At 33.5% G+C, this 24,252-nt stretch overlaps 1 protein-coding gene across 2 annotated transcripts; it reads left to right on the plus strand.

Annotated features, from left to right (window-relative positions):
• Positions 1-335: 335 nt before the first annotated feature.
• On the plus strand, positions 336-22,448 carry LOC127550604 (zinc finger protein 420-like). 2 transcript variants are annotated; one of them, XM_051979694.1, is made up of 6 exons: positions 336-415; positions 869-1,201; positions 2,091-2,178; positions 7,802-7,928; positions 8,293-8,388; positions 18,511-22,448. In XM_051979694.1, exons 2-6 carry the CDS (start codon positions 1,065-1,067, stop codon positions 20,406-20,408), a joined length of 2,346 nt encoding a protein of 781 aa, XP_051835654.1. In that variant the 5' UTR covers positions 336-415; positions 869-1,064; the 3' UTR covers positions 20,409-22,448. The 2 variants fall into 2 exon arrangements, with proteins under 2 accessions (XP_051835654.1, XP_051835653.1); XM_051979693.1 differs by lacking the exon at positions 336-415 and adding an exon at positions 423-639.
• Positions 22,449-24,252: the final 1,804 nt, after the last annotated feature.

Genomic DNA, 24,252 nt, shown 5'->3' on the forward strand with positions numbered 1-24,252 from the left:
GTTCCCTTCGCTTCTTGAAAACCGACAAGCGTGTAGCCCTAATAGAAAACAAACTGGAGAGCGAAATGCCAAAGGACGGGCTGAGACGGGCTACTCACAGAGAAAACCTAGGATTGTTAGGGGTGGAGGGAGGAGTGCGAAGCTAGTCGGCGCCTCTGACTGGCAGAATAATCGCTACTGGCTTGGCGGAGCTCAGGTGTGGGAGACCGGCGCAGGAGATTGGGGAGTATTGAAGGGAGGGGGAATAAGAGAGGCCCTTATTATTCTGGGAGTTGTAGTCCCAAGAGATTCTCTAGGCGCAAGCGCACTTTCAAGCTTTGTCTGGTAATGCGCGCGCAGGCTTGACGCCATAATTGGTTCTTCGGCCGAACCCTCTCTTATTGGAGGTCAGGCCAATACCCGGACTTAGTCCCAGGTACTTAACGAGCCAGCCACCAACTCCCGCCTAGCTGTCAACTGGAGCAGGGCTTATGGGGCAGCGAGAGGACGTGTTATCCTCTCCACGCCCTACGCCGGAGAAAGAGATCATGTGCGAGTGTCAGGCGAGAGCTCTGTGTGCGTGCGTGTGTTTGCGTGTGAACACAAAGATACTATCCGAGGCACCCTGTATTTGCATTCCAGTAGAATAATACTATCTGGGTAAGGTTTCTTTGTCTCTCTAGCTCTTAGCACAGTGCTCTGCATTTAGTAGATGCTTATTAAATATTTATTGAATTGAATCCAAGTGTTTGTTGAATGAATGAAATTCATCAAGTGCCCATTCAGATGCCCGACTTTCTGGCTGTCTCCCAAGTGCTTTGCAGGATTCACACTGTGACTGAAGTTGCTAGGCTCTATATGTTGACTGTCATTTTCTCTCTGTTCACAGCAGCGATGTAGAGACTTCAGGCTTCCAGCTTTGAGCACCGGAGGAAAGGTTTCCTAATGAAGAAGCAGAGATGTCAGCTCCACAATGAAGGTCCGGGAGAGCTACTGAGTTCCCAGGTTTTGGGAATCAGATATAAATATATATGCCGAGAGTATGCATACCTGAGCTCTGAGACCTTTGCTCAGAGCTTCCGAAAATGCTGAGTAAGGTCATGAAAGTGACTGGTACTGAACTGATTCCTGACCAATCTGCTTGGGTAAACAGGATTGGGGTGAAAGTAGAATATCCAGAAACTAGCCTTGGAAAATCTCACCCAGGTGCTTCAGGAGACAGGTGAGAATTACTGACTGTGGGGCAAAGAATCAGTTGTCCAGAGAGGAATTTGAGTTTAGACCAGTTGCTTATAGAAAACTGCAACATTCTTTGATCTGGAATGACCTTTCTCCTAGAAAATTTGCTTAGTAAGGTGGGTACTATGCCCCCTGATGATGCTAATTGTATCGCCATTCTTCAAGCAATATAAAGGATGATTTTGAGAAAGAGAAGCAGGGAGTTTTCTCAAATATAGCAATGAGCAGGGCTTGTGGCATTTCTGAGATTGTGAATTTGAAAACCTAGGCCTACAGTAAAATGCTTGGATTGTTGGTGCTTTGTAAGTACTTTGCAAGTAGGTAGCATAAAAAAGAAAAACCCATCTAAGGGACATCTCAGCTAGCCTGGTATTCTTGAGAGGTGGTTTTTTGGTTGGGACTAGAAACTGATTGTTAACATGAAAACACGTGGAAGACTTTGAGCCCAGAAGAGTACTTGCGTACCTTCACTTTGAACTGGAACAGCCATGTGTTCTTGTGAACAGAGATCTGGCCCTGGAAAGAAGACATGAGTTCAAATTTTGCCTCAGACACTAGCTAATGATACTGGACAAGTCACATAACTTGTTTGTCTCAGTTTTCTTATCTGTAAAATTGGGATTAAAAATAGCATCTTCCTACTTAGGTTGTTATAAGTAGCATATGAAATAATTATAAATTACTTAACACAATTATTGAGATATAGTAAGTGCTATATAAATGTTAGATATTATTTGGGATTATTGGGATCAGGTTATTTCTAGGTCCTTTTGACTTTATTTCTCCTTCATAACATTGGGGCAGGGGGGCAAACCCTTCTGTCCTTTGCTACCCAGTGAATGTAGGAAAAATGATTCTTTTCTCTTTTGCAGCTTGGCCTTCTTAGGAATCTGTACTTCACAAGAGGGTAGTTCTAAGAGGGAAGGAATGACTTCAGGGCTCTTGACAACCAGATCCCAGGTAGGTTGACATTTCAGGACAAAGAAAAAGTTCATCTTTCCAGTTTCCTCTTCTTAGAGATTCCTTTTCCAAAAAGTCCAGTCCAAAGCCTGAGTCCCCAAATGTTTTCACCCAGAAGACAAGGAGTGTTGATAGGGACTGTCTTCTCCTTCCTCTCCATTTAGCAGGATGTTTTAATATAATGAGTTTGGGGTAGTGAACAAGGCAAAAAAAGTAGGAACCAATCTTTGTTTTTAAGAACCATACATTTTCCTCAAAGAGACAAAATATATTCATAAAATGATGACTATAATTTTAACATAGATAAAAAATAATTTAAGAAAGTACATGAGTGCTAGATTAAAGCAAATAGTGTAGATGATGTCATAAAAGTTGAGAGAAGAGAAAGGTAAGTATGACTATAATAAGCAAAGAAAGCTTTCTGGAAGAGATGAGGTTTCAATTGGACTTGAGGATTATATTGTTAGAAATGGTGGAAGGCATTCCAGATAGAGAGAACAACATGGTTCAAAGTGTGAAACTGGGTTGAAAATTTTCTTCACAAAAAACTAGTGAAGAGACATCTGGCCAAAACAAAGGGTCTATTTTAGGAAGCAATGAGAAATATATTTGTTCTATAGCATGAACAAATCTATAGCATGGGCTACATATAGTAGAGGACTTTGAATGGCAATTTAAAGAGATATGAAATTTATTTTAGGATTGACTGAAATAATGAGTGGTTTAGGGTGAGGAGTTGAGATAGGGAAAAGAAAACAGTGAAGAAACAATGACTGCTTTAGTATAAAGGACAAGAGAATTGGAGATGATTTCAGCGTTTCTGCATAGGCAGAATGAATGATGTAGGTAGTTAGGATGAATATAACTATTCATAAAATATCTCATTAAGTTATTATTTTAGAAACTCTGGATAGAGATGGATTAGACTACAATTATCCCTTTTACATCACAACTTTTCCCATTGCAGTTTTTAATATATTGCAGATTAGCATAAGAAATTAAATATGAATTTTGGGTGAGTTTTGTGAAAGCCGTAGATGGCACATGAAGGCCAACAGACAATATTATTGTTTAGAACAAGTTTAGAAATTCAGAAAAGCATAAAATACAGGTATAGTATTGTATAATACGAACATATATTTTTTTAAATGCCATAGATATTCAGTTTTTTCCATGGTACCCAAGGGAGGGTCAAAATCTTTTATATGCATTTTCCAGATTGTGGGGGGGTGAGGAGAGAGTGGGAGGAACTAACCCTCCTGATGTGGAAAGGATTACTGCATACTACTTTTAAATGCATATGAACTGGTTGAATGACTATACTAAAAAGAATAAACATGAATGGTCTCACATTTTTTATGTGACTATGTCTTCAATGGTGTGTGCCAGGGATCTGGCACAGGAATCTGTGCTTGGCTCTGTGCTATTTAACATTTTTATTAATGATTTGGATAAAAAAAAATAAATATTATCCTAATACAACTTAACAGACATACAAAGCTAGGAGGGATAACTAACAATTAGATAAATAGGACTTAAAAAGATCCTGAATCTAAGATCAATTCTATTAGGGATACATATAAAGTTGTATACTTAAGAAATTGACTTCACAAAGATAAAAAGGAGGACAGTAATCAATTTGAAAAAGATTTTGGGATTTTAGTAATTTGTAAAATCAACATGTGTTAGATCCTCATATATAAACCAAAAAAATTAGTAAGGTCTGTAATTAAGGGCATAGTTAAGTAATTTTTTTCAGCAGGATTCCAAATTGCTTTTCAGAATGACTGTTCCAATACTTAGGAATATTCTCAAAACATGCAACTCAGTTGATTATTTAAAATCCATTTGCTTTGTTTTATCCATCATAGATTACATTTAGTATATTCATTTAACACTTTGATTTTTACATATTCTAATTTATTTGCCATTTTCAGAGTGCTGACCAGACTCACTACTTTTAACACCAACAATGGATAATTGATTTATTTTAAAGTAACTAGATTCTAGTATAGCATTACTGGTTAAAAAACATTAAGAGTTGGCATTTGTCTCACAGATAATTGGAATTTGTATGGATTAACTTAACTGAAGAGTCATAGCAGTTTCTTCACTTAAGTTAATAGCTATAGACAAATAATTGCATTTTACTGAACTGTCATTACTGGTCACATTTTTCAAGATTATATATTTGAGGCTGCAGCAAAAGGCTGAACTGGACACTTGTTCTGCCATACCATTTAGAGGCAGGCTGCACATGGAGAAAGTAGTAATGGGTATACCAAAAAATTATGAACAAATTTGAATTTAGACATATGAGTATTCTGCACATTAGACCATCCTGAAGCATTCTAATCCCTAGCTGCCTTCTGTTTAGGCTCTTAACATTAGAAATTGCATAAGAAAGGAAAATAAAATAACTAAGAGAAAGAGGGACAGGAAATGACTTCATGAGGATGAGCATAGAATTTGTCCTTGAAGAAAGGAAGATATTTTTCTATTAGAGAAGGAATAAAAAGCTAATAAGGACAAGTTAATCGACCAGAAATATTGATCCAGTTGACAACTTATGAATATATATGTGATGTTATTGTAACATAATTCAACAACTCTGTACAACTTAAAAACTAATTTATCAATTTTAGTTATAACTTGTAAACATGCACACACATATACATGTACCTGTGTATACTCACATGCTATGTACTGCTGTCCACACTTTTAACCATAGTGTCTTCTTGGGACCTGTCATTAAATGATCATTTTAAACAGGTTGTATTTTTCACAAAGTGCAGCTCAAATATTTCCACCTACATGAAGCTTCTCTCCTAATGCTCCCACACTGAAATTGGAATTACTTTATGTATACTTTGTATCTACTTATATACATGTTACATCACTCCTGGTTGTATGTAAGCTTGATTGAAGAATTTGTTTCATTTTTGTCTTTGTAGCCCTAATATCTAGCATATCATATGCATCATAGACATTTAATAAATTTTCATTAATGTTAATTTAATCTCTTTATCTTTCTAGGCTCCAAAACAAATATATACATTGTCTTTACCAAATCACTGATTTGAGGGTTAAGAGAACTGAATTTTTTCCTGACACTGCTATTAGTTCAGTGTACAGAGTTCTTTTTCTGGCTCTGCTATTAATTCAGCATGCAATTTAGGTCAGCCCTTCCTGACTTAAATCTAATTCACTTGCATGTCATGGCATCTCCTCCCTGATGTCATGGTCCTCTTTGAGAATGAAGGACAATAATCTAGGTAAAGTAAATCATTTCACACTAGAGAGAGAGTAAATAATGTCCCATCTAGGCCCAGGTATCAGATATTCTTATTGTTGAAAGCATCTCTGAGGTCTTCAAATATAGCCCGCACTTCAGGAAGGGAGCATTCCTTGCAAGTAATCTGTTTGAAGACCTACAATGATTAAGAACTTACTCCCTTCCAAAGCAGTTTATTCTGTTTTTGTACAACTCTAATTGTTAAATAAAGCTAAATCTGATTCTCTGAATCTTCCATCCACTGCTACATTTGAAATGATACCTCTTCCACAATGCCTTCGTTGATTCCCCCAGTACACAGCTGGTATTCCCTTTCATTTCTGGTCTTGCATGGTTTTTAATACTTGTCATTATACAGATTTTCACATACTTTATTCTGTTAAGCACTATGATTATTCTCTATTATATAGTACTGCATGTTTGTCTGTCATGTACACTTCTAGGTTGGAAATTTCTTGAGCACAAGGAGAATAATAGGGGCTAGAGCTATGTTTTTTCTTTGGTATAGGAAACTCTCCCTACCAATGAAAGTTATTACTTTCTTTGTAACTAATAGACTTAGAGGGTTGTCTAGTACATTGAGAAATTAAGTAACTTATAGTCATACAGCTAGGGTCTTTCTCGCCTCTTTTTAGAATATAATCAGTGTCTCATACAAGCACACTCTTATCACCCAGAGAACATCTCTTCACTGTGAACAGTTTCATTCAGGGCTAGGACACACACAAGAGATATAGTTTTTTTGGTGGTCTAATACAGTCCCTTGAAAATAGTCCTTGAATGACATAGTCCCTTAATTGGTCATCCAATAAATAGTAGGTGCAACTTGTTTTATAATCTATAAGGTCTAGATCCTATCAGCCTTAGTTCCTTATGAATTTGGGAGATGAAAGCTAGTAGTTGTCAGAGCAAATAGCAGTATCAGACAGTGATTTCAGCCTGGTAATCAGGCTGTGATCAGTACAAGGATCTTCTTATCCCAGCTTTTGTGACATTATTAAAAATTGGATGTGGAATAGTAATCACAAGGTCCAGATAAAAGCTCTTCTACAAATTCTCTAAAACTTGTTATGCCTGCTCATTTAATGCATAGATGTCAGAATGTTTGGAAAAGTCATACTTGATTTCAAATGAAATGAATTCAAATTGAGGAATTTTGGGAGATAATGGTAATCTTTAAGTGGCACTCCAGGTAGTGCCATTATGGGCATGTTGACTATTTCAAATATTAGTTGACTTGAATGCCCATTATATTTGCTGTATTATTTGGTTTTGAGCTTATTATTATATAATATGATATAATAATATGATGGATAATATTATGATATATGATATAATAATATAATATGGCTGACAAAAATTTCATTAATGCTATCTTTAGCATAATTTAGCATAACTGTAATGACCATAGTAAGTAGATGAAATATATACTGTATTGTGGTTCATCATGCTAATTTTGAAGTGATATGTTGAGTTCCTCCTGTCATATTTTAATGGAGATGAGAAATTGGTGTTCCTCTAGAAGAGGATGGCCAGCAGCATGAAAGGGATGTTTGGGAAATGATTGAAGGATCTTGAATGTTTAGCCTTGGAAAAGAAGATTTAATAGCCATATAGTTTCCTCCAAATTTTTGAATGACTATCCTGTGATAATGATAAGATACAGATTTGATTTACTCTTTGTAGTTTCATTAGGGAAAACAGGAAAACTAGGTGAAGATAAAGGGAAGCAGTTTCTAGCTTGATAAGACTGAAAAATTTCCTAACATTTAGAGATTCACAAAAAATGCACCAGTTTGTCTTAAGAGGACATAATTCATTGGAAGCATTCAGGTATATCCTGGATATTGCAAATGGTCGTTTGTGTCCAGAGATTGTCATTTGTTAGCTAAGAGGTTGTACTACATACCTCCAAAATCTCTTTTACCTTTAAGGTTCTCTTGTTCTGTGAAGTCTTCCTTTGTCCCTGAAGCCAGGTGAGTCTCTTTCTTCTTTGGACTTACATGACTTACTCTGTTTCACACAATTTAGTGGTTTACTCTGTGTAAAGTATTGTCTTCTCCAGTTTTGTCCTTTGTATATTTTCTACTAAACAAAACTCTATGTTTTCAAGGACATTGACCATGTTTTGTACATGTTTTAATGTCTTGTACATGTGTTGACCAGCATAAGGATACAATAGAAAATAATTTAGTTGCCTTAGAACTCTCCAATTCCTAAATTTTATCAGAACATATAATCCTGTCAGTTCTGTACTCTGATGCTTACTCTTCTTCGTATTGTTAATGGATAGTCCTAGGTTAAACTGAAATGTGTTTGGTATTTTAGGAATCATTGACATTCAAGGATGTAGCTGTTGACTTCACCCAGGAGGAGTGGGGGAAACTGGACTCTAGTCAAAAATATCTATACAAGGATGTAATGCTGGAGAACTACAGGAACCTGGTCTCACTGGGTAAGAGTAGGTTTCCTTTGTGACTCCGGGACAGTCTGCCTATTAGAATATCTTTGTTTTCTCAGATATAAAATATGTGTTTATGTAGGAATAGGGGAAAGCATTCTGAGGTGTTTATTTGTATTTGACTTTGGATTTAAGTGATCCCAAAATCCAAATCCCTTTTGAATACCGGAACAGGGTGTTTCATCTCCTTTCTATTGGAAAGGTATCTATGCTTTGTAAATTCTGAAATAGATACTTGTCTTTTATGTTGCCATGATCTCATCCTTCCGAGATCCTTAAGAAGAGATTTGGATTTTTATAGGTCGGTTCTTTGTCTCTTGCATAAATATCCAAATGCTTCATATTTCCATGTGAATAGGGCATCAAGGTTCAAAACCATTTGTGATTTCCCAATTGGAACAAGGACAAGAGCCTTGGATAGTAGAGAGAAAAATCTCAAGAAGTAACTGCAAAGGTGAGTAAGGGAACAAACCACGTTGGAATCACTGTAAGTAATTTAGGATTTGTAATCTTCAAACTGCCCTATAAAGAAAACTGAGGTCATTTGACTTGAACTCCTTCAAGTATCATTACTTCACCTCAATATGTCAAAAATTTTTGTAATCTTAAGAGTTGAATTAGACATAAATGTAACCAACTCAGAAATCCTAAAAAGCCAAAGAACATCCCAACCAAATAGAAAATATGGTACTTGCTTGAATCTGCAAAAATGCAAACAAATTTCTAAAACTATTTCCTGTTTGAGTTACAATTTTGGTTATTTTAGGCTCTGGTATTTGGGGAGAGGTGATGGTGTATTATTTTCTTAATAAACATGAAGCCTCTACTTGAACATTTCCAAGGACAGGAATTTCTTGCCTTTCTGAGGTAATCTGGAATATAGATCATAAAGAATTATAAATCTTGAGATTATAAAGCTGGAGTGTGGGACATAAATGATATCTAATCATATCCCTTCCAGTTTATAAATGAGGAATGAGGTTCAGTTAGATTAAATGATTTGCTCAAAGCTACAAAGATAGAGTGAGCAGATTTAGGATTTGAAACCTTGGGTCCTGCAATGCCAAAGTCAGTGCTCTCTTTCTAATGTACTAGTAATTTTTTTATTTTATATATATATATATATATATATATATATATATATATATATATATATATATATATATATATATATATATATTTTTTTTTTTTTTTTTTTTTTTTTTTGCTGAGGCAATTGGAGTTAAGTAACTTGCCCAGGGTCACACGACTAGGAAGTGTTAAGTGTCTGAGACCAGATTGAACTCAGGTCCTCCTGACTTCAGGGCTGGTGCTCTATCCACTGGGCCACCTAGCTGCCCCAAGTACCAGTAATTTTTAGTGAAGTCTTTTTTTTATGTCGATTTCAAATTTGCTTGTGTTAGATTCTTGCTCTTCTTTCATCCTAGTTCTGCCCTTTTGTGGGAAAAAAAAAACTGAAGGCATATTCCTTGTTCTATATAATAGTCTTAAATATATTTGAATAATTGTGTCATTCCTACATTTTCTTTCTTTTGTACACCTCTTCAGTTTGAATGAAATAGATATCTCTCAACTTCTCTAAAGAACCATGAACAAAGATGACACAAAAATGGGAAGGGAAAACAAACAAGATAGATGACAGATTCTGAGTCTGAAAAGAGTTTGCTTGACAGAACATTTTGCTGAAATTTCACATTGTGGCAAAATTTAATAGGAATCAGTGTAAGGTCTAACACTTAAAAAAATCAATCTTACAAATACAAGAGGGGGGACGTCATGGCTTAACAGTTCACATGAAAAAAGATTTGCATGTTTTAGTAGACTGTAATCTCCATGTGAGTTAATCAGCAGTGTGATCCCGCAGCCAAAAAAAGCTAACATTAAGAGTGACATAATGACAAGGATTAGGGTCCTGGTCCCCTGACTTTTAGTGTCTTCCCCTGCCAGATTAAATCTTGGAGTATTATAATCAGTTCTTTGTATCACACTTAAGGAATTGCCCTGAGAAACATGCATAAAAAGGCAACCAAGATTGTGGTTAAGAAGCCTTGAGACTTGAGATTTCCAAGGACAGGAATTTCTTGCCATTCTGAGGTAGCTTGGAATATAGATCATAAAGAATTATAAATCTTGAAATCATAAAGCTGGAGTGGGGAATATAAATGACATCTAATCATTCCCCCTCCAGTTTATAAATGAGGAATGAGGTTCAGGTAGATTAAATGCTTTGCTCAAGGTTACAAAGATAGAATGAGCAGATTTGGGATTTGAAACCTCGGGTCCTGTAACACCAAAGTCAGTGCTCTTTCCAGTGTACCAGTAATTAAACAAACAAACAAAAAAACTGGATGTTTAGCCCAGAACTTTTGAGAAGTTAGATAGTATATGGTAGCTGTTTTTGAGCAGTGAAGGGGTTATCTGTAGAAAAAGGATTAAATTTGTTTTGGTGGACCATGAAGACAGGGTGCAGGAAGGTGTATTTATGCTTTATGTAAGGAGGAAACTTCTTAATGATTGTCCTAAAGTAGAATGGATAGATTCAGCAGATGGTGTAGGTTTCATTTTACAGGAGTCATCAAGTAAAGGTTTCACAACCAATAGTATAGTTTAATTGAGGGGATATTTTTCTTCAAAGGCCATGTCCATAAAAACATCAGTGAATATACTGAGATTGATTTTGTGCTCCTGAAAGCTATTTTACTTAATCATTCTTTGGATCCAATTCCCATTATCCTTTTCCTGAGCCTGAATCTTTTGATTAGTCTTCATCGCTAGCATTAAATTCAATTTAATAAACATTTATTAAACAACCTAATAATGACTGTAAGTTTTTGTCTTTATGTGTTCATAGACCCTTCCATTTTCTCTTTTTCCTTTCATTTGCAAATTTCTCAAAGTTGTACATTATCCCCACTGCTAAAAATTTTTTCACTGCAGTACAGTTTCAGTTATTTCTCCCTCCCCTAACCTTGACCCTCAAAAATTTTCAAAAATAGTTCTTTGAATGTGACTTCTGATGTCTTTCTGATTGAATTTTATGACTTTTCTCTTTTTCATCCACCTTTATTCTTTTAGAATACTGATCTTCCTTTTTTGATCCTCTCAACTTTCCCTTACTTAGGTGATGCTATATAGTATCCTGAGCTTTTTTTTTTTTTTAACCTTTTACACAGTTTTTCTGCTTTATTGTCATCTTCCTAGAATTAGTCAGATTTTTCTTTATACATCCCTCCTCCCAAAAGCTAATTCCTTCTGATGGTTTCAGTGTTGCTTTGTATAGTAATAACATTTTCATTTCTAGGCTTTGTTTTACAAGCATGCTAAGTTTACCTTACACCTGTCCACCAGTCCTTTCTACTTGAATATCTGATATTGAGTGAGCCTGAATTCATTTCTCCTTCTACTAAAACCCTTAGAATCTTCTGCATTTTGTAGGTATTCTATTATTATTTCAAAAACTAGGCTTATTGTCTTTCTCCCCAAATCTGCTTTTCTTTCTGATTTCACTCTTGTTTGTTGTACCATTGCGTTTTTCTTCTCACTGCTAATATTCAGTTAATTATTAGATGTTATAATTACAGTCTTCACAATATTTTTTGCTTCCACTCCCTCCTCCCTATTCCCAATAGTATCATGTTTGTAAAGGTCCTCATTTTCACCTGAACTATTTCAGTAACCTTCATCAGGTCTTCTTTCACCCTTTACTTCTCCAATCAATCCTTTCCATGCCTTTCAGAATAACTTTTTGATCATTTCACTCCTTTACTCAAAAGTATTCAGTGGCATTTATTTGTGCCTTCTGAAAAAAAAAATTAATTCCTTTGTCTGGTATTTAAGATCTTTCACATTCAGATACTACCCTATTTGTCTTGCCTAAACTCAAATTATTATTAATACTCTGTTCCAAGCAAACTAGTTTGTTCTCTATTCCCCAAATGTGCTATAATACCCTCCTCCCTCCATACTTTTACTCAGACTACTCCCTATGTTTAGAATGTTTACCTTCCCCCATTTGCTTGTTGAATTCCTACTCATCTTTCAAAAAAATAAAATTATTGATACATCTTGTTTTGACACAGCATATACTTAACAATGTACTTCTAAACAAGTCCTTTTACAAAGTATATTTACTGAAAAACAGTTTATAGATAATTATCAAATGGAGTAGGGAATAGGAACAAACAAGGAAGAGTATGTGTCCTTTAAATTTGATAGTATGGTACTAACATTGATTGTGATAATTGACCAGAATTTTGTCCCTTCTTCATGTTGCCTTTATTTACAATGGTTGTAATCATTGTGTATTTTTTTTTTTTACTTTGCTTTATTTACTCCTCATCACTTCATTCAATTCTTTACATGTTTCTCTGAATCCTTCTCATTTGTCATTTATTCATTGAATGCAAATTTTGTTTATATCTTTTGGTCACAAATAATGCTGTTATGAATATTTTCATGCTTGTTGGAGTATGGGTACAATATGACTGGTGAGGTCCCCTCCAGTTTTAAGTCTGTAATTTTTGGTCTATGAATAGTTTTTCTTTTTGCAAAATTAAAAATTGATTTCTAGAATTAACAAACTACTTTATAACTCTACAGCCCAGAAATTGGAAGTGTTGTTTTTCTACAGTCTTTTCAAAAATTAATTTTCCTTTTTTTTTAATATTTTTTGTTAACTTGATAGATGTGAAGTGATAGTTCAGTGTAGTTTTCATTTTTCTACAGCTTAAAAACTTTTATTGGTATCTATTTTATATTAACTTAATTTCTGAATAGATATGTCCTCCTCCCTTATGCAGTGAGCCATCCCTTGTCACAAAGAATAAAAAAGAAAAATAATTCAGCAAAACCAATCTATGCTTCAAACTGAGGCTGATAGTATAAGTAACATTTCATAGCAGGTAGGCTTTAATTTTCAGTTTTTGATTATTTTTAATAGTAATTTAGAGAATATTTTCAGGTTATGACTGATAGTTTGTATTTTTTTCTTTTCTCCTTGCCACCAAAATATTTATTCATGTTCTTTGACATGATGTGTTTTTGTCCAGTGACTCTTAACTTTGTATATTAGTGACGGTTCTCTATAGATTTTAGGTATTAGATTTTTATCATAATTACTTTAAAAATTTAATTATGTGTACATGAAATTACAAATATGTACAACTTGAATGAATTGCTTAATAAAAATATTTCCCAATCTATATCTTTTTATTTTTCTAATTCAGGCTGCATTGATTTTATTTGTGTACAAACTTTGAGCTGCACAACAACCCAGTAAGGCAAGTGCTATAGGTTTTATCCCCACTTTATCTCTGAGGCTGAAAGAGGGTAAGTGATATGCTTATAGTCACATAGCTAATAGGTGTCAGAAGTTTTTGAACCTAAGTCATCCCGATTCCAAGTCTAGTTATTTAACTACTGTTATACCACCTAACATGTATCATTATAAATTCCCTTCAACTATAACTAATAAATATATAACATTTAGTTCTCCTCTAATTTTTAAAGGTGTGATGTCATATTTATGTTTTTTTCCTCCTCTTGGAATTTATTAAAGCATAAAGTTCAAGATATCAGAAAGGATTTGCCCTGCCTATAGAGTCCTTTCCTCATCTCTCTCCTTCATTATACCATCTTTCATACTTCACTCAAGGAGAAGATATAACCAATTTCTCTATCTTCAGTTGTACCAAAGTTATAGAATAATTTGGACTCTCAGGAAATGTAAAAAAAGTTAAGTCTTTTTCATCCTGTTGACAGATAGGCAAATGTGTTCAGGAATAATCTCAGCCTTACAAGCTTTCTGTGTACATAAGCTTTAAGCTCCATGAACACCAAGATTTCTCTCTTATTTCCATTCACTGACTGTCTATATTCTACATGTTTCAGAATTTTCTGGGACTTGCTTTCCATAGCTAACTGATTTTCCTGATGCATCATATTGCATAACATCACAACATAACCTACTACAAATTTAGAATACAGAATATCACTTGAATCTTTATTGTTTTTTCATCACCTCCTTGAAGAATTCACAGATTTTCTTAGTTGATAATTTTCTTCTTCTGACCTTGTGTAGCACTTTGTTTTATGATTCTGATGTACCTTTTTTTGAAATAGATTTTAATTCTTATTCCTCTGGTACACAGTAAGCTTCATGAGGGTAGAGATTTGCTATTACCTAAACTATCTTTCTTCCCGAACACCCACCACAATATTCTACACAAAGTATGATACGTGATATATGCTTATTGAATGAATAAATGTACCTAACATAATATAACCAAATATAACATACTCCCTTGAGTCCTATATTTTATGCCAATATTCTCCTACCTTTTATTTATTTAATTCAGTATTTTAATGACTTTGAACCTACAGATTGCTTCACAGAAGAACTATTTAACAAACTAGGTCTTCAGATTTTTTTCTATTACGTGAATATCAGTGCAGCACTCTTCCTATCTATCAATTGTTTTTGAAATGTGACTGACCTGCCTGATTTTCTAACTTGTATCTCTGGAAATCTTGTATATGCTTCTTGTATGTAATTCCTCATTGGCATTATGTTTTCACATTCTTATATCTCTTGCCTTGACTGTCGATCAAAATTTAAATTCTTTAGAGATTGTGTTATTTTGTTATTTTCAGCCATATAGTCTCATTGGATGAATATTAATATTAATTTATATGTTTTAGTGTTAAGAACAGCTTGGAATTATTAAAGCACAATTTTTCCAAATGCAATTCAGTGCTGTCTTCCTCCTGTTCAATTCTGGACCCAGCTCATTATTCATGTGCTGTTTCTGTCCAAGATAATATGTATTGAAAGACCAACTCCACCTGAAGGACATAAAAATAGACAATTCAATGAGGAAAAAAGGTGAGAGTCATTTATAGCAACTAATGTGGATACACAGGATACTCATCAATTACTTTAGATATTATAAAGTTGTACAGAAGATGGAAACAAAAGCAATTAATGGAAGGATGAATATAGAAGCATGGCATGATCCTGAAAGAATGTTGTCAGGTATGTTATAATTCATAAATGAGCTGAGAAGAGGTGAAGAAATCAGGATAATAAAATGTACATTTAACTATATTGAGAAAAAAAAAGAAGATCAAAGAAGGGAAAGGACTCTAGTTTGGGGTAGAGGTGATGGTAACTAGTAAATGGAGAAACCAAAAATATAAATAGATAATTATAACAAGGAAGCATGAAGTATAAGTCAAGAAGTTAAAGAAAACTTTTATTTTGAAGATGAGAGTAACATAATTTGGTCTCTGAAGAGTTTTATAATTTGAATATAATGAATATAAAATTAATATATCTATTGGGCATTTGAAAGAAACAAATTTTATTCTCTCCTTTAATATTTATATCTTCCAGAGATATTTTATTTTTATTATCCAGGGATACTTTAATTTGGGGGAGATCTGTTAGAGTGACAGAATTTACTATTTTTTTAATATTTTATTTTATTTTATTTAATAATAACTTTCCATTGACAGAATCCATGCCAGGGTAATTTTTTTACAACATTATCCCTTGCACTCATTTCTGTTCCGATTTTTCCCCTCCCTCCCTCCCTCCACCCCCTCCCCTAGATGGCAAGCAGTCCTATATATGTTAGATATGTTACAGTATATCCTAGCTACAATATATGTTTGCAGAACTGAACAGCTCTCTTGTTGCACAGGGAGAATTGGATTCAGAAGGTAAAAATAACCCGGGAAGAAAAACAAAAATGCAGATAGTTCACATTCATTTCCCAGTGTTCTTTCTTTGGGTGTAGCTGCTTCTGTCCATCATTTATCAATTGAAACTGAGTTAGGTCTCTTTGTCAAAAAAATCCACTTCCATCAGAATACATCCTCATACAATATCATTGTCGAAGTGTATAATGATCTCCTGGTTCTGCTCATTTCACTTAGCATCAGTTCATGTAAGTCTCGCTAGTCCTCTCTGTATTCATCCTGCTGATCATTTCTTACAGAACAATAATTGAATTTACTGTTTTTGCTAAAGAATTCTGATTACATTTTTTCAATTGGTATACATAGCAGACAATAAAGAAGTAAAATCAAAGGCAATTAGATTAGATCACAAGTTATTACTAAATATAAGAAACAAAAGCTATTACTAAGTACAAGAAATATGGACAGAATATGCAGTTCTCAAGTATGGTTTTGTGGTCTCTTTCAAAATTATTCATCATAATATTAATAGAAATATTAGTGATAAGAACTTACCATAATAATAATAGAGTTGGGTCATTGATTTGAATTCACAGAAAATAATAACTAACATTTATGTAGCACTTACTATGTGCCATGCACTGTGGTTGATGCTGTACAATTATCTGATCTCACAAGAACTCAGCAAGGTAGGTATTGTTATTTTCATTTTGCAGATAAGCAAACTGAGGTTAAATGACTTGCTCAGAGTCATACAGCTAGTAAGTGGCTCAAACTAGATTTACCCTTAGTACAATTTCATATCAATCTCAGTTATTTAATTAGAGGGGTCCCTTGGGTTTATGTTTGATTTTATCTTGTTTAAAATTTTTATTAAATAAATGTGAATTATAAGCATATTTTAATTGAGCAACATACAATCAACCATAGATTTCTAAGGTGCTCAAGTGGATACTGTCTTGCAGACATTAATGACCATTTTTGGCTTCTAGCCAGTTCACTAGTTCCAAATATTCCTAATGATATTATTTCACCTATATCTCTCCCTGTTTTCCACAAGAGACATGAAAGATTTATTAAATGCTTTGCCATGTTCTTTGTAACTCCTGTCTACAGTATTTCCATAGCCTAGTTGTTTAGTGAATCTGTCAAGAAAGGAAATAAGATTGGATTGTATGATTTATTCTTGATTAAATTATGGTGGTTATTTGTTCCACAATACTTCTATTTATAGATGTTCACATGGCAGATCTTTAATAATAATTCTAGTATTTTGTCAAGAAATCAAGGTCAACTCAATCACAAAAGTCATTTCTTTTAAGTTTTGATATTTTTAAACTGCACTAACATTTTTGAGACACTGTTTTGCAGATTACATTATTTTCACTTTTTTTTTTTTGAAAATTAGGGTAACATTTATTCTTCTCCAGTTTGGATATATTTCTCTTGCTTTCCATGACAGTAGCTCAGCAATTACTTTTTCCTGTTCTTTCAATACTTAAGGTTGTAGTTCATCTTAGACCAGGTAACTTGAATTTATCAAGGAAAACTATATATTCTTTATCCTTCATTTACATTCTTTATCATTTAGTATTAGCCATTTCCATTTTTTCCAGTTCCAAGGTCATTCTCTTTGACAAGAAAAAAATAGAAGCAAAATAAAAATTGCACATTATCATCCATTCTACTTAAAGATCCTCTTATCTTTGACACAAAATAGCTTAAAACAAAATAAATTAAAGAAACCTTTTTTTATTGTCCTTAGTTTTCTTCACCAGTTTGAATTAATTTTTGGCTTTAGAATTTATGACCTTTTATAGTACTCTGCTTCACTTTTATACTTACCTATTGTTCTTTCCATGTTCTTCTGTTCATAGCTTTTAAAAAACTCTTTGTGTATCCACATTTCTTCAAATAATGTTTTTTCCTCTTTATTGGAATTCTATATTGTCATTGCTTCCTTCATGTCTGTCAGAATTTCATTTTTCAGAGCTTCTTATATTTATAGGAGTGACCTCCCCTGAAGAATTTGTCAATAGAATCCCACCCATACTTCATCTTTATCCTTTAAAAGGAAACCACTTTTGTAGTTCTTCACTTGTCAAAAATTCAAGAATGGCTAAAGGCCTGGGAATTTGGGAATTAGCAGTAAAATAGAGGAAGTCAGGTGTAAATAGTTAAAGTAGTTCTTAGCAGTCAGAATAGATAAATGCATAAAATCTAGTAATTTCAGGAGAATAAAATGCGACAAGTGACTATAGTGATTCAAATAGTGGAGTATCAATATTTTGCCTCTACCCTTTAACTTCTTGCTAGATGAGGACTAGATGAGTATGTAGAAAATGACAATAAAGGTAGAGCTACATAAAGATGGGTATTACTGTGGCTGTAGATGGTACCCAGTTATGATAGGAAGAGTTAGAGGGTTTTATACTGCAGGAGTGTTGTCACAGATATGAAATAGTTGCTTTAAAGAATTTCTTTGGTGGCAGTGTCTTAAGATCTGCTGGAAAGTTGCTATTATAATAATGTCATGGGACAATAAAGCTGTGGACTTCCGGATTGCCTGTCTCATAGTATCCTGCTTTTCATCTTTGCCTATAATACATCTATTTAGGCTATTTCAACTTGATTGACTTAATTGACTTTATTTTCCTTGCACACTAAATATGTATCTAACCACCAATGTTCTCTTCTCATTCTTTCTCCAACTGCAAGGTCTTATTTGAAAGTATTCAAAGCATTTATTTTATACTTCTTATTATTTCTCTTTCCTATTCTTATGTTAGTAAATTCATTTCTTTAAGCATGGTAGTTTCATATCTTCCAGCATAAAGATTAGGGCATAGTTGCATTTTTTCTTTCTTTCTTTCAGACTGGGAGACTAGACCTGAAGTCAAGGATCCAATTCCCATACAGGGCATTTTTGAAGAGGAAATACCTCAGGAGGCGGCAGTAGAAAGATTCACAAGGGATGGTCTATGGTACTCTAAAATAGGAAAAGTCTGTAAGTCTGATGATCAGTTTGAAAAGCAGCCAAATAACAAAGAAAAATATCTGAGACAAGTTACACTTTCCCCAAAGAAAACTTTCACTGGAAAGATAGACCCTGAGTGTTATGAATTTAGTCTGAATTCAGTCCTTGTTACTGAACAAAGAGTTCCTACAAGAGAGATTGACCTTGAATGTGATGTATTTGAAAAAACTTTCAAGTGTAATTTGCATCTAATTGGACATCAGAAAATCTGTGTAGGGAAGAAACCATATGAATGTAATGAATGTGGAAAAGTTTTTAATAAAGGTGCCCTACTTAGACAGCATCAGAGAATCCATACAGGCGAGAAACCTTATAAATGTAATGATTGTGGGAAAGCTTTCAGACTTCGTGGAAACCTTACTCAACACAGAAGGATTCATACTGGAGAGAAACCTTATAAGTGTAATGAATGTGGAAAAGCCTTCAGATTGCATGGACACCTTACTCAACATAAGAAAATTCATCCTGGAGAAAAAATTTATGAATGTAATGAATGTGGAAAAGCTTTCCATAGGACTACACTTCTATTGCAACATAAAAGAATCCATACTGGAGAGAAACCCTATAAATGTAATGAATGTGGAAAAGTTTTTAGTAATAGTGCTCTCCTCATGCAGCATCAGAGAATTCATACTGGAGAAAAACCCTATGAATGTAATGAATGTGGGAAAGCTTTCAGACTTAGAGGAAATCTTACTCAACATAAAAGAATCCATACTGGAGAAAAACCTTATAAATGTACTAATTGTGGGAAAGCTTTCAGTAAGGGTACACTACTTATGCAGCATCAGAGAGTCCATACTGGAGAAAAACCCTATAAATGTCATGAGTGTGGAAAAGCTTTCAGACTTCGTGGAAATCTTACACAACATAAAAGAATTCATACTGGAGAGAAACCCTATAAATGTAATAATTGTGGGAAAACCTTCAGTCAGAGTAAACACCTGACTCAGCATCAGAGGATTCATACTGGAGAGAAGCCCTATGAGTGTAATGAATGTGGGAAGGCATTTTGTGATAGATCATCCTTGACCAAACATCAGAGGATTCATACTGGAGAGAAACCTTATGAATGTAATGAATGTGGGAAAGCTTTTAGTAGGGGAGCACTCCTTACTCAACATCAGAGAGTCCATACTGGTGAGAAACCTTATAAATGTAATGATTGTGGGAAAGCCTTTAGTAAGGGTGCACTACTTAGACAACATCAGAGAGTCCATACTGGAGAAAAACCATATAAGTGTAATGAATGTGGAAAAGCCTTCAGACTTCGTGGACACCTTACTCAACATAAGAGAATTCATACAGGAGAGAAGCCTTATGAATGTAGTGAATGTGGGAAAACCTTCCGTCAAAGTACAGACTGTACTCAACATCAGAGAATCCATACTGGAGAGAGACCTTATGCATGTAGTGAATGTGGGAAAGCATTTTGTGACAGATCATCTTTGACTAAACATCAGAAGATTCACACTGGAGAAAAACCTTATGAATGTAATGAATGTGGAAAAGCTTTTATTCGAAGTTCATATCTTATTCAACATCATATAACTCATACTGGAGAAAAGCCTTTTGAATGTAATGAATGTGGGAAAGCCTTCAGCCTGCATGCAAATCTTACTCGACATCAAAGAATTCATACTGGAGAGAAACCATATAAATGTATTCATTGTGGAAATGCATTTAGGCACAGTTCAGCTCTGATTAGACATCAAAGAGTTCACAGTGGAAAGTAATGTTGGGAATTTAGTAAATGTAGTCACCTTTTAGATGGAGCTTTCATTCTCTTTGGTCACAGTTTGTCACTGTAATTGTTTTTGGTGTGTTAAAGTGATATGCTTCTATTCACATTTCTCTCTCCTCTGTGTACTTTCTTTCCTCATATTCACACAAATATATATGTATATATGCACCCTGCTGTCTATAAAGGAATTTATAATATTAAAAAAATTGAGTAACAATTTGCCAATAATTAAACAAAAATTTAAAATTACTAATCATTTGTATATTTTGAGTTTTGTTAAATTACAATTTTTTCATAAAGCTTTTACTAATTATTTTTACATCATTTTCATGCTGAAACATGATGTGTGATACCCTACAAGAGTTGATACCAATAGAAGTTAGTTTTTTTTTAACTTTTAAATAAATTGGACCATTTTTCTTAGAATTAACATTATATGAGTCAGTGAGAAGTATGCTTATGGAAATTGTTTAATGAAGACCAATGAACTTTTAGTTTTCTAGGACAAAAATGATTTTTATTTTAAAGATAGAAATTTGGGATGTTGATCCAGAATGTTGTACAAAAATGACATGGAAATTGAGTAAAAGTTCATACAAAAAATTTGAAAATAACCAAACTTTAAAGCGAGCAAAATGAAGACTATTAATAAAATTTTAAAATACTATGAATTGACTGGAATGGAGATAGAAGAAAGAAATCCATTCATTGTTGTTTTATTAGATGTCCTGAGGTAAATAAAGTTTCAAAGAAATTGAGTAAAAACTGGCAATAAAAGAATTTGAAAGAAGAAATTAGTAAAATTAAGATATAAAAAATAAGTAAATGGAAAATACAGTAAAAAAAAAAAATTTCAGAAATCTGTGGTAGTTAAATCCAGACTTAATTCAGTGAAAAATGCAATTACTTTAAGTACAGCAGCTTAAACTTCAGTCTCATACAATTATCTAGACTATTGGAAAACACATTTAAGTAACAGACCTGAATGTTATATCACAATGCTGTAATTTGGATATTACTGACAACCCAGAGAACTTAGGGGGAAAAAAAGACTCTGGAGACTACATTTCAGAAAGTTTTCTATTAACTGAATAATGTAGGCATATCAAACTCAACATACTCAAAACAGAATGTATTATTCCCCATTCCCACCCCATCCCAAATTAATATCTCTTTCTAACATCCCTATTTCTGCCAAAAAGCACTATCATCCTCCTGGTCAGCCAGGTTCAACACTTTAGATTCATTCTCCTTATCGTTAATATCTAAACAGTTGTCAAATCTGTTTTATTTCTACTTCTACATCTCCCACATCCATCTCCTCTTCTCTCACAGAGCCACCATTTTAGGAGTACACTATACTCTATTAGTGTCTATTAGACACTAACTGGTCTCCCGTCTTCTAATACATCTTTTACTCAGCTACTAAAGTGATATATCTGAAGCACAAGTCTAATATTAATCCTATTTTCAGTAAACTACTATGGTTCCTGTTATTTGTATGATCACATATAAAAGTCCTCTGTTTGACATTTAAAGTCTTTCACAATTCATTTTTAAACTACCTTTCTTTTCTCATTATATATTACTATCCTATATATACTCTGTGATTAAATAGGCCTTCATACTGTTCTTCGTGTGTGTATATGTGTGCATAAATGTATGTGTATGTGTGTGTGTGTGGGGGGGTACTTCTCCCCTCCTGTTTCTGTGCCTTTTCATACACAGCCTTATGTTTAAAATATACTTCCCTTCTCACATCTCTCAAAATCCCTAAATTCTTTGAAAGCTCAGCTTAAAGAGCACTACTTCTGTGAGGCCTTTATGTTCTCAGCTATTAGTGCCTCCTCTTAAAATTACCTTGTATTGATTTTGTATGCATTTTGTATTTATTTCTATGTGTATATGATTTCCCCAATGGAATGTAAACTCTTATGAAGGCAGAGACTGATTTTTTTTTTGTATCCCCATCATCTACCACATTGCCTGACACATAGTGGACACTGAATAAATGCTTGTTATTTGACTGAAATTGTCAGAGTATTTTCAGAATTGGTGAACACAACTAGCTAAATTAAAATACAATTAAAGATTTCAAAAACAAAATTTAATTTAGATTATATTTAACCTACACCACTACAATGGTAGGGAAAAATACTACCCAATGTTGTGAATAGTGAATAGTGAAGAAATCACTGATCCAGAAATCATAATTGGCATCAGAGCAGATCTTTCAGGGAGGAAAAGTTAACAATTAAGAAAATGGAACCCAGCATTTAAAAAATTAAAGCACTTAAGCCATGGATCCAATGTTAATGATTCAGGTAAATTAAAGGTTTTGTATGAAGAAAGTATATGAGTATTTGAGATAGCAAATATACTTGAAAAAATTTACAGAGCTGGGTCTTTAACCAGTTCTTCAAAAAGCCTACAGGTGACCCATAAGGTACATACAAATAAACAAGATAAGACTCTTAGAATATTGATTCATTGAAGATTTTAGAAGAATATGTCAGATAAAGACAAAAGGCCCAATTAAAATGAAGGGGAGTAAGGTAATCCCAAATCAAGACTTCTCAAGTCCAACAATAATAGCAACAACATTTGGAGTTGCTCTATTTAGTTTGGATTAATAGAAATGAAATTAAAAGGTTTTATACTTTATTCTGAATAGGTGAAGAAAAGATATCAACTATGTGTGAGTTCATCATCTCACATAACTTATATTTAACTTAGAAAATAGTCTTAGAGAATTAATTAAGCCTCAGAGAACTTAAATACCTACTATAACTAAATTTAATTATTCAGCAAATTGCAAGAAATTTAATTCAATAAATATTAAATGCTTACTATGAAGTAAATGTTTTCTGAATTAAGTAGTTTGTTCATAATTACTTAGGTAGAGTTAATATGTGTTAGAAATAGGTTTTAAATTCAGGACTTCCTGCCTCCCAAGAAGATCACTCTCCACTACTTTGTACCTCCTCTCTGTTTAAAAAACAAAACAAACAAACAAAAAACCACTAAAGACTACAGCTGGACACAAACTGGCCAACCTCTTCAATTAAAGTGCAAAAGACTTACAGTTTTGTTAAACTACAACATGTTGCTTACGGGACACATTTAATTAAGAAATATCAATAGATTTTAAATAGAAGGTTACTCTAAAATTCATCACATTGCTATCAAATCAGGAGAAGCACACGTAGCAATAATGATATTGACTGATTAAATTCAAACTGGAAAGTAATGTAGTATATTTTCCTTAAGATTCTTATAAATGATGAATTGGGCTATAATAATCAAATATTTGTAAGTATATGTGCATATATTCACTTAATTCTGCACAATTCATAAAGAAAAACTCAATGTAAAACTTTATATATATATAAGAATTAAATGATTATACTTAGAGATTTCAAAACTTCTTTATTGATATATGATAAATCAAAAAGATAATAAAGAAATGGAGCTAAAGCATATTAAGGTAGCTATAAGGAGAAAATTATGTAGGTTAAAAATTACAAATTCAAAAAAAATTTTTTTTTCAGTGTTCACTGAACTCCTCTAAAAGTGGATCATGGGCTAAGCACATATAGGAAAGCAGAAACTATGTAATGTTTAACCTACCATAATGCAATAATATTAATAAAGATTCTATGAATGAAGGATTTAAGTCCCTATGGAAATTAAAAATAATCTAGAAAGACTGAGGAAAAGAATAAATTATAGAAATCAGACATATTAACATAAAAATAATTACATTATATATACACACATATATATTAATCTCTGATATGCAGGCAAAAATGGTGCTCAAAAAGATTCATATTCTA

The sequence above is a fragment of the Antechinus flavipes genome, chromosome 2 (assembly GCF_016432865.1).
Source record: "Antechinus flavipes isolate AdamAnt ecotype Samford, QLD, Australia chromosome 2, AdamAnt_v2, whole genome shotgun sequence".
In the NCBI taxonomy this organism is placed as follows: domain Eukaryota; kingdom Metazoa; phylum Chordata; class Mammalia; order Dasyuromorphia; family Dasyuridae; genus Antechinus; species Antechinus flavipes.